This window comes from Phocoena sinus, chromosome 2 (assembly GCF_008692025.1).
Source record: "Phocoena sinus isolate mPhoSin1 chromosome 2, mPhoSin1.pri, whole genome shotgun sequence".
In the NCBI taxonomy this organism is placed as follows: Eukaryota; Metazoa; Chordata; class Mammalia; order Artiodactyla; family Phocoenidae; genus Phocoena; species Phocoena sinus.
In genome coordinates, this window is record NC_045764.1 from 165,726,910 (window position 1) to 165,739,206 (window position 12,297).

The 12,297-nt window shown below is 40.7% G+C and overlaps 1 protein-coding gene across 2 annotated transcripts in view; it reads right to left on the minus strand.

Annotated features, from left to right (window-relative positions):
- PPP4R3A (protein phosphatase 4 regulatory subunit 3A) overlaps positions 1-11,979 on the minus strand; it is a 39,166-nt gene extending 27,187 nt beyond the window's left edge. For both annotated transcript variants that reach the window (XM_032621129.1, XM_032621128.1), the window contains exon 1: positions 11,234-11,979. In XM_032621129.1, the coding sequence (XP_032477020.1) occupies positions 11,234-11,375 (142 nt within the window). In that variant the 5' untranslated portion in view covers positions 11,376-11,979. The remainder of the gene's footprint in view (positions 1-11,233) is intronic.
- Positions 11,980-12,297: the final 318 nt, after the last annotated feature.

Sequence of the window (12,297 nt, forward strand, 5' to 3'; positions counted from 1 at the left end):
TTTAAGTATAGTTGATTTACAATGTTGTGTTAAATTTCTACTGTACAACCAAGTGACTCAGTTATACATATATATATATATATATATATATATATATATATATACACACACACACACACATTTTTCATATTCTTTTCCATTATGGTTTAATCACAGGATACTGAATATAGTTCCCTGTGCTATACAGTAGGACCTTGTTGTTTATCCATTCTGTATGTAATAGTTCGTACCTGCTAACCCCAAACTCCCAATCCATTCCCTCCCCTACCCTGTCTCCCCCTTGGCAACCACAAGTCTGTTCTCTATATCTGTTAGTCTGTTTGTTTTATAGATAAGTTCATTTGTGTCATATTTTAGATTCCACATATAAGTGATATCATATGGTATTTGTCTTTCTCTGTCGGACTTACTTCACTTAGTATGATAATCTCTAGGTCAATCCATGTTGCTGCAAATGGCATTGTTTCACTCTTTTTTTTTACAGCTGAGTAGTATTCCATTGCATACAGGTACCACATCTTTATACATTCACCTGTCAATGGACAGGTTGTTTCCATGTCTTGGCTATTGTAAACAGTGCTGCTATGCACACTGGGGGGCATGTATCCTTTCAAATTAGTTTTCTCCAGCTATTGCAGGATCATATAGCAACTCTGTTTTTAGTTTTTTAAGGAACCTCCATACTGTCTTCCATAGTGGCTGTATCAATTTACATTCCCACCAACAGTGCAGGAGGGTTCCCTTTTCTCCACACCCTCTCCAGCATTTATTGTGTCTAGATTTTTTGATGATGGCCATTCTCACTGGTGTGAGGTGATACCTCACTGTGGTTTTGATTTGCATTTCTCTAATAATTAGCAATGTTGAGCATCTTTTCATGTGCCTGTTGGCCATCTGTATGTCTCTACAATGAGCAAATTTTAAGACTAAATGTATACCTCTCCCCTCCTCAACCAATTCCAGTTTAAAGCCAAGTTCTGACCCAAAATACTTGAGAAAAAGCATTTTCTCTGCAGCTGTCTCTCATCCAAAGCTTTCAACTCTTCTCATATTACATTTAACAGTTGCTTTATCCATTCCAAATAGTGGCTAGACACTTGAGAAAAGGGCACTCTTAACATTTCCAAATTTGACTAGTTTTGCCTTTACCTTAAAATTTGTTTACTAAGTTTATGATACTGCCCCGTGTTAGTAATTTACTGATCATTCACTACCATGTGCTGGTAATGATGCTCAGTGATATTGAATATATATAGTAAAATACCAGCATTTGCCAAGCTGCAGTGACTTAATTTGCAAACACCTTGTGCACAAGAAAGCTTCCCACTTTACTTGAATCTTTCCAGTGTATAGCACAGGTGAACTGCTTAATCCAAAATCTGTCTCTTACCCTTTCTGTACTTAAGGTAACTAAACAGTCTCCCTATTTTCTCCTCCTGTACTCCCAACACCCCATTTCTTTAAGCTCTTTTCTTTTTACTGTTTTTGGCTCACTGAGGTTCAGACAAATATTCTCACATTCTGGAGGAAGCCTGATGACTCTTCTTCCCATTTTTCCAACTTTTGCCACAATAATCAAAATAAATTTTCCAGTGCCCCTTAATTTTCTTTATGCACAATCATCGAATTTTTATTTCGGTAATTACTAAGCTGTCTAGTGATATATTTACCAGAAGAAAAAGCAGCAAGCAAATGAACTCAATGTCTAGAGTCCCTTAAAAGTATTAAAATTTCCAACTATCTCTGTAAATATTTTGTTTAATTATTTGTAAATAATTATTGTAAATAATTTGTTTAATTACTAAAACAAAAATTGCACCCTATTATTTCCCAATGAAATCATAAAGTATGTCAAGTACATTATGGATCAAACTTTTAAAAGATGAGTCATGGCATATAATCATATTCAAAACATGTTTCTATGAGAAAATACATTCCAAAAACCCTACTTTGAAATATATCATGTCCTCAAAAAACAATCAATCCGCAGAAAACTACATAAATAATAGAGTGAAACAAATGGATTACTTTATAACATATTTCAGAAGATGCAAGAGATCTAATGTCATAGAACCAAACTAAGTAAGTAATGCCACCTTAAAAGTCAAACTGCACAAAAGCACAAAGGAAAAACATCAGACATCATTGATAAATGATGCTAACTGGACATAATCAAAATTAAAAACAAAAATAAAAAATTCTACAAACAATACCATTAAGAATGTGAAAAGAACCCACAGAATGTGCAAAATTATTTGGAAATCATGTATCTGATAAGGGACTTACATCCAGAACTCTTACAACTCAATAATAAAAAGATAACCCAATTTAAAAATGGGCAATGGATCCGAATAGATATTTCTCCAAAAAAGATATACAAATGGAAAATAAACATGAAAAGAAGCTCACCGCCTTTAGTCATTAGGGAAATGCGAACCAAAACCACAAAAAGATAACCATTTTACACCAGCTAGGAAGCCTATAATCAAAGACACACAATGACGTGAGCTGGCAACCATGTGGAGAAATTGGAACCCTCATACATTTTTCTTGTAGGTATATAAAAAGACATCTACTTTGGAAAAATTTGGCAGTTCCTCAAAAAGAGAGAGTTACGGGCAATTCCACTCCTAGGTACATACAAGAGAAATGAAAACATCTGCCCACACAAATTTGTGTACACACAGCAAAAAAGTGGAAACAATCCAAATGTCCAAAAACTGATGAACGGGTAAATAAAATGAAATACTATTCGGCTATACAAAGATATGAAGTTCTGATCCATGCTGTAACTGAACCTTGAAAACATAAGTTAAAGAAGCCAGTTACAAAGAACCACATGTTTTAGGACTGCATTTATATGAATGGTCCAGAATTTGCAAATTTAGAGGATTTGTAGATTAGTGGCTGTTTAGGACTGCGAGGAAGGGGGAACAAATGGGTAGTGATTGCTAATGGGTACACGATTTCTTTTAGAGGACAAAATGGTCTCTCATTGTGGTGATGGTTGCATAACCCTGTGAATATACTAGACAATACGGAACTATATACACTTTGAATGAGATGGCATGTGAATTCTGTTAAAAAAAAGCTAAAGTGTAAATATTCATACAATGGAATACCATACAGCCATGTTAATGCATGAACCAAATATATGTAAATGCAAAAATGTGTATGAATCTTACAAACATAAATGAAAGAAGCCTCAGACAAAAGTATATACCATAAGTCCATTTACATGAAGTTCAAAAAGTGGCAAAAATTAATCTATGGTGTTAGAAGTTAGGTTGTTGAGGGGAAGGGGAGAGATAGTGACTGAAGAGAGACATAAAGCAGGTTTCCGGAGTGCTGGTTATGTTGTTTCTTCATCTTTGTGCTGGTTATTTTGTGAAAAATTCATCAAGCTGAATCCTTATGATTTGTGTACCTTTTTGATGTATTATACTTTAAAAGTTTTTTTTTTTTTTTTTTAAGTTTAAGAGAAGGGGTAAAATGACACACAGCATGGGGCTGGAGCTATCACTTCAAGTTGTGATTTCAAGAAACACACACCTGGGACTTCCCTGGTGATGCAGTGGTTAAGAATCTGCCCGTCAATGCAGGTGATACAGGTTCAATTCCTGGCCCGGGAAGATCCCACATGCTGCAGAGCAACTAAGCCCGTGCGCCACAACTACTGAGCCTGCACTCTAGAGCCCGTGCTCTGCAACAAGAGAAGCCACGGCAATGAGAAGCACGCGCACTCCAACGAAGACCCAACACAGCCAAAAATAAATAATTTAAAAATAAAACAAAAAAACCCACACACCTGACTTGGCAACTGCTAAAACAAAACACCAACACCAACTATTATTTTTTGAGTACAAGTTTTTTTGCCTTTTTTTTTTGCATTTGTTTCAAAACTCGGTAGTGTTTAAGTGTTAGGATGACTAGAAAGGAAAAATCAATCACAAATTCAAAGTATGAAGTGTTCCCTTTTGAAATGCTGGCTAAAACAAGAATAAGCACATACTAGAAGCTTCTGGTAAGTTTTTCTTTTTCCTGTGCCATTCAAGATGTCAGGGGGAAGCATCTCTCCTGAAACCATTTCAGCCATATCCAATGGTTTTAGTCTTAAGATATAACTTTAGGAAGTCCAGCTCTGGTCCCCAAATACCATGTTCCCCAAGATGTCAGTAGGCTGTAGAGGCTGGAATATGGGAAACAGCCTTTTAACTGGGGGGCTAAGTAAGATAATAATGAAAATACACATTTCTAGTTTTATTCCTAGTCCATCTATTAGGTTCCCCACCCCCATCTCATAGTTTCTACTGAATAAAGTTATAAGCACTTATCCAATCAACTGAAAAAGATCCAGCTGAGTGTTAATATGCATTTACACAATCCTTCCCCATCAATTGCTACAGCTACAGTACTGGGAGCTGTAGTTCCATCCCAGTAATAAGTGGGTATGGAAGGGGATGTAGAGTTCAACTGTAGGTGTGAGGCATTTATCATGGTAGCAGAGATAACAAGGGGAGAAATGAGGAAAATGTTCCTCAATAGGAGACCTTAAATGACATCAAGGGAGTTAAAGTTCTCATTAAGGGGAACACAATGCTTTTGATAATGGGTAGATCCAGTATATCTTAGTAGCTGAAACACATACGTAAAACAGCCCCCCATCCCAATTTATTTGAGGAACACATTCATCCTATCCAATGAAATAGATGCCTTTATCCTCCAAGAGGAATTCATTCTCACCCCCACCCCCCACCATGACACCATCTCCTCACACGTCTGAGAAAGACACTCACACAGACAAGAGAAAGACAAGCCTACATAGCAAACCCCAATATCAAGACTTGAGAAAGGCCTTCCCACTTCCCACCTGAATGACTGGGAAGGAAATATGGAAACACAAAAATCGAGAGATTGACGTAGCTAAGGGGAATGCATCAATACATGTAATTAAGTTTGTCACTGCAGAATCTATCATTCAGACCACTAGCAAAATCAGCCACGCTCAGGTGAACTAAAGAATACTCCTGCACAGCAAATGCTTGTCAGAGTCCATCCCCAAGATTCTGACAGGCGTGCAAGGCCATATTTGCACATATACTTCTTCAAAAAATAAAGAGGGTCCTTAATTCTCATTTACTATTACCCAAACTGAACATCAGCACAACCTTTTTGGAAGGTCATTTGCCTTTATCTACAAAGCTTCTAAACACATACTACTCTTTGGTCCAACAATCCTAGGAAATTATCCTACACCCTCATACAGGTGCCAAGTATATGAATACAGATGTCATTAGCAGTGTTTGTAAAGGCAAAAAAACCCTAGAAACAATATATGAGCCAGCTGGAGAGTGTGGGGATCTCAAGAGGCCTAGAAAAATCAAAACTATTTTCATAATATTACTAAGAGATTATTTGCCATTTTCATTCTGATTTTTCTCACAGTGTCTACACTGATAGTGCAACAGACTGAATGCAGAAGCAGAAAAGAACACTTAAAAAAAAATGGAACCAGACATTATAAAGAGATTTGTAAAACTGTAAAACAGTGACATTCTTGTCACTGAATTCTTGCTTTAGAAAAGATTTTTGAAGTCTTATTTTAATTTCTAATATGCTAAATATCAATAGATATTTTTTATTTAAACATAAACAAAAGCTATCAGGGATCCTCAATTTTAGTACTATAAAGGTATCCTGAGGGAAAAAAATCTGAGAAATGTTACTCTATGCCACCAACACTGTACTGTGTGAATTCAATATATACAGTGGAATACTATGCTAGTTTTAGATGAGATAGATCTGTATATCCTGACACAAACAGAGGCCCCAAATATACTGATAACAAGGAGATCTGTACACTCAGGAAATGGGGGGACAATGGTAAAGAAGGGGAAATGCTACTCATAACATCACCAAGACAACTACAGGTAAAGCTGTCATAGACTGATAGCAAGAAAAAGTGACCATAAAACAAACAGTACAATTATGAGTATAAACAATTAGGTCATTATAAATGTTCCCTCCCTACTTCACATCTTGGTTCCTCTTGAACTTTTCTAGTATCCTGCTGCAACCCCCCAATACACCCCTATCAAAACAAAACAAACACCTCCAGGGATAGGGGGAGGGTAGTTAGTACACGCAGAATGAAGTCTCATCTGAAGAGTTGAAATCAGAGAACTTAAAACTAGTGTCCGTAGTATAGATCCAGCCAGCAGACAGCTTGTTTGATTCCTAGTTCTAACAAACATACTCAAACACTAAATTCATGCAAATCTTTTATAATGGAAAGATTTTACATTGGAAAAAAAAAAAAGGTCTAGATTTCTGGCTGGGTACAGGAAAAAAAGACCCCAGAACTATCCAATCAAAGAATCAATGCACCAAGATTTATGGTTAGAAAAAAATAATACCTCTTAGGGTTGCTTTTGAGTATTAACTGAACTTTTATATTAAAGCGCCTACCCCAGAACCTATCACATAACCAGCACTCAATACTTTTCTTTAACAGCATGATCAGAATATCATTTCCCTGGCATCACTATAATCTTGAATAGTAGAAAAATTAGTACTGATAACAATGATCCAGAAACACATTACAAATAAAAGGCTAACCAACACAGGCTCATTAGACTGCCTAAGAAAAACCTTCTAATATATAGTATTTAGGAAATATTCCATGAAAATTGTTGAGATTTTTTAATCTTGTTACACAGTTAACTTAGCTGGAAAATTCACTTGTTCAGAAGATATCAATTCCCTTCACTGGAGAAATGATAATACTATAGTTTCTATAATTTTATGGCTTTATTTTCAATACCAACCAATCAATCAGATTCGGGTAATATGGGAGTATCTGGTTTGCGGTTAAGAAACTTAGATCCTGACCTTAGTTCAGATCTGTATAAATATTTAAGGATTTCAGAATGAAGAGCTTCCAGGTCTGCTGCTCTTAAGCAAGCAGTTCAATCTTACTGGCAATATACTGGCTTTTCCAGTATATTGAGATTATCAACGGTCAAAGCTAAGGGCAAGAGCTTAGGTACTATGCTTCCTTAGGAGAAAGAAAACACCATCAAAATGAATTAATGGAAGTCCAAAATCTCATGATGATAGGAGACTAGTGTATGTTCCAAACCTATAGCAGGTCTGTGTTCCAGGTCCCTCCCTCCCAATTTTGTGGACAACAGATTACACATGGCATTTAAAACCTAAAATGAAGGCCTGGGAAAAAAAAAAACTTGGTAGCATTATGTTAAAAGGTCCCACCCCTGTGTCAAGCCTTCACTACACTCCAACCCCATCAGGTATACCCAGTGTAGCCAATGGCCCTCGAACTTTCAAAAGCTATCACACGCAACAGATGAAAAATAAGGGTTTGGTTATCCTAAGCCTATTAATTTTCCACAAAGTAGGTCTACACAGGAGAAAAAAAGCACATTTATATCAACTTTTCAAAGTGAAATATTTCTCCCAGTACTGACACTGGGTTCTTCTTGGTAGCTAAATTTGGAGTGCTTACTATATGCAAGATTATATACTACTTACTGATTTATAAGAATAACATAAAAAATGCTGATGCTATTTGTTCATTTCTCACCACCGCAGCCAAAACAAAACAAAACAGACTCTCCTACCCAAACTGTTGACCTCCTTTTCTATTTATAGTAGGAGTAGAGGCAGATCTACCTACAACCAAGTTCTATCAAGAGGAAGAAGCACAGAATTCCAGTTTTTACCATTAGCTAGCAGCACTACCTTGAACAAAACATTTCCCCATGTCTCATTTCTTCATGCCTCAAATAACAGTGAAAATGAAATCTTTTTAACTTTGACTAGACAAGTCAGAATTAAAACCATTATGAAACGTAAAAAATATTTTATAAAACTTAAGGTGAAAACCAAATATAAAAACACTATTCTTTTTTTTTTTTGCAGTACGCAGGCCTCTCACTGTTGTGGCCTCTCCCGTTGCGGAGCACAGGCTCTGGACGTGCAGGCTCAGCGGCCATGGCTCACGGGCCTAGCTGCTCCACGGCATGTGGGATCTTCCCGGACCGGGGCACGAACCCATGTCCCCTGCATCGGCAGGTGGACTCTCAACCACTGCGCCACCAGGGAAGCCCCAAGAACACTATTCTTGATGATTGGCAAAGTAATCCAGAATAAAGAGTATAGACATGATTTTATGTTCAAAGACATCCTTCAGTGTGTGGAGAAATTCCAATTTCTTTACATTATCAATTCTAAAATTGGCAGGTGGAGATGGTAAAAATAATAATGGAGGAAACAAATAGAATGATTTGAACATAAAGTGAGAGAATAAGTAAAGGATGACATCATTACCCTCACTTCACCAACCTAACAGGGACAGCATAAACTGGGAGAAGAAAAAAAACAATTCTAAGTAATCTTTATTGGAGGATGGGAACTTTGCAGGTACATGGCTATGAGGTAATGAGGTAATCTACCTTCGTTTTTAAAAAAAGATATGTTCCTACAACGTATCTGCCAGTAGGAACCTACTGAATAAGGATGCAATCCAGAAAATGGGCTCAGTAACTTAGTGGGACATCTCTCCTCCAAGGCTAGGAGAGCTACAGATTTGCGAAGCACTCAGCTCCAGAGGGGAAGGGCACACTTACCCAGACAGCTATGCCCTGTAACAGGGAAGACACAAATACTTCCATTCAGAAATTTCGTTCCTGATTTTCAGATAAGTGTATATGCTCCTCTAACAAGATAAATGACTCATTTTATGGAAAACCAGAAACAACTTTCCATTTTGCCCATCGCAATAAAAAGAAAATTCTCAATTATCCTGTAATGGAAAATGAGGGAAGCACCCAATAATGGATAATCCAAGCTAGCAGCCAATACAAAACTCCCACATGTGGCTTGGAGATAAACTATAATTTTAAATATCTTTAGGCTAAAAATTGTTTTCACTTTCTTTGAAATGAACCTTGAATCTAAGTATAAAGCAGCAAATACAAGTAGACAATAATATGGGGGTTTAAAAACACACTATTAACAGTTAATGATGTTAATTAAATAATTCATAATACTAGTTTCAAGTCATAGTCTAGAAGTCTAGAATCCCTGACACCTCTCCCCCACCTCAGTTCGAACACTGATCTTCCTTGCTTTTTAACCTAGCTATGTGATTTTAAGTTATTTAGCTTCTTTGAGCCTCAGTTTCCTGATCTATAAATATGGCTAATAACAGTACCTACACCAAGAGGACACCAGAGGATACAAGTGAAGAATCTCCGGCACACAGTAGACACTCAATAAATTTTGACTATTATTCCTACTTGGAGTTTTCCTGTTAGGAAAAAAACCCCCCATAAATCGTCAAATTAAAGATTATTTACAAAGTATTTTACAAGTATCCTGGAATTTTCTAAGCCTACTCTTTGGATTTAGTTTTCCTAACAACTTATAAATTTAACAAGGGGACAGTCGGTTTATTTCAGCTCTTTCCCTATTAGATAAAAATAGAAAAAACCCGGATTCCTATATTATTGTGTTAGAAGAGTATGATTCCCTATGACAATATGACGTTAAGACTTAATGCTTAAAAATACTTTAAACAAAGGACTTTGTATAATGAGTCCAATTAAACACGTGATGTGAAGCTATGTCTTATTTCAAATCATTATGAGGTTTCAAAGAATCATCTCACATCTACACATGATTAACTGAACCTATAAAGCCTATACTTTCCAACTCACTATGTAAAAAGTTTTCCAAACAAGCAAAAACATAGAAGTTAGAATAGTTGGTTACTATATGATAGTCATACAGAAAAGTACACTAACACTTCACATTCAAACTTGTATTTTAAGAGACAAATAATATAGGCCTCAGAAAAATTTACCCAATGTGTTCAAAACCCTTTAAATGTCTCCAAGGAAAAATAATTTTTCTCCAGTTTTAAGTTATTTTGGGGAGGCTTATAAAGTAATCTGTGGGCAATATACTCCAAGTTACCATTTTTCTTTCAATTCAAATTGAAAAGCAATGTCCCTACAGTCTTCAATTACAGAATGGTGAGTCTTATTTGTTTTCCGTGGAACTGGAGTTCCTGGGTAGAAGTCCAATTAAAGCTCCTTGAAATGAGTTTGTAATAATTTAGATACAGACCTACAATCGTAATAAACTCAGTTAGCTACCATAAAATTATAGGCTATCGTTACAAGGCAGATTTTCAAATTCAGAAGGAACTATTTTGAAAAAAGTTTTACCTGATGTGAACATTTTAAGGGAAATTCATGGTACGCCACCGGAGGAAGTGGTAATCCCTAAACTGCATTAAGTCTTTAAAAATGTGAAACACTTATCTTCAATCAACGTGGTCTTTGAACTTGAAGGGCTGTTTCAAAATATGTGAAACACATGCATCCCTAGGGCAGATTCGAAAGGTTTTAAAGGTTTCTGCCAACTTCTCCCCACCTGTTAGCTGAACCAAATTATGAATATACATTTAAGCAACAGATAAAATGCTCAGATAAAATGATTCCAAACTTGCAGGGTGTTTACCCAGTGAAACTACACACAAAGTTCTGCATTTCTAATGAAAAAGACAACTAACGCTGCGGGAACACAAATCTCTCTTCTCACGGCAAAGAAGCACTTCCTCTGCCGAGTGCAGAGTTGCCAGATCCAGAACCAGGGTTGCCAACCTGCAACAGGATCGGAAAGATGCAGCAATGATACGTTAAAAAACAAAAAAAAAAAAGAAGAAAAGCACAACAAAATGTTTATGCTCCAAAAAGTTAAACAGCTAAGAACTTTCTCAGCTCCGAGAAAAGTTTCATGGCTGCTTTACAGACGCTTGAACTAAGGCAGAAGATCGGTTTGATCAGTAGCTTTCTCAAGGTCACTCTTGTGCAAAGTAACTGAACGGTCCGGGCTCCCGCTCCCAGGCCCCCGACCTCTGCACACGCCCCGGCGGCACCGCTCAGACGCGCCTGGCTCCGCCCGTGCCCGCACAAGTGCGACGGGGCACTCAGAGAAAGAAACACTTGGAGCGCTCTCCGGGCAGCTCCGGGAGCACAGGGGGGCCGGGGGCCCGTCCTTGCCCGAGGCGGCGGCCGCCGCGGCCTAAGCCACCGCCTCCGTCCCCTCCGTCTTCTCAGGCAGAGGACCGCTAGCCCCACAGGACCGGGCAGGTGGCCCAGGCGCGCGGGCGAGGCGAGGGTCCCGCCGCGAGGGGTTCACTCACCGTCACTCTCGGCCCTGACAAGCAGGGACATGCCCTTCAGCCGCTCCACGTAGCCGGACGACACATGCCCGGTGCCCCGGTCGTCCCACTGCCGGTCCTCGTTGAGTGTGTAAACCTTCACCCGCCGCCGGGTGTCGGTCATCGTGCCGCCCGGGGGCCGGGGCAAAGGCCCCGCCGGAGTCGCCCGGGAAGGGGGTCCGGGGAAGGCGGGAGCCGAGGCGAGAGGACGCCCACGAGCGGAGGGCTCCCCGGCCTCACTGCCTCCGCTGGCCGCCCCGGGGCCGCGCTGCCGCCCTCATGGCCCGCCGCCGGGCCTGAGCTCTGGCCCCCGCCTTTCCTCGCCTCCGGCTCCTCGGCGCTATTGTCCAGGCCCGGCGAGGCCGGCCGCCCCGAGGGGGCCGCGCAGCGCTTCGCAGCCTCCCGCCCCGCCGCGCTAGGAACTCGCGGCGCCGTTCACTGCCCTGCTCCCGCCTCCGCCATGATCTCCGTGAAGCTGCTTCCCGCGCCGCCGCCGCCGCCGCCGCCTCCTCAGGCCGCCGCCGCCATGTTTTCCTTCCTTATACCTGGCCCTGCCACCGCAGCCGGGGACTGCGCTCCGCTCCCCTGCTTCAAATGTCCGAAGCCGACCGGCGGCTGGTCCCGCTGCAGCTGCCACCACTACGCGGGAGACTCCGAGAGCCCCCTGGCGCACGAGCGCTCTTGGCTACTGGGAGTCCCTCTCCCTCCGCCGCTGCCGCCGCCGCCGCCTCTTCCGCTGCCGCCGCCGCCTCTTCCGTCGCCTCTTCCGTCTTCCTCACAGAGCCAAAGCCGCCGCCATCTTGGTTCGCTCCTCAATAGCGGCGCGCGGGGCCACCCCGGTAGCAGCTGCAGGGGCGGCCCATTGGCCCCACCATTTAAAGAGACAGGAGGGAAGCCGCGAGCCTCGCAGCGGCGGAGGTTTCGGACGGAGGCGGTAGGCGGGCGTCGGGTTGCCGAACTGGCGGGAGCGCAGGGAGTGGAGGACGCGGAACGCTGGTCGCGCCGGTGACGGACCGAGGCTCCTTCCCGCTCCCTGCACGGTACTG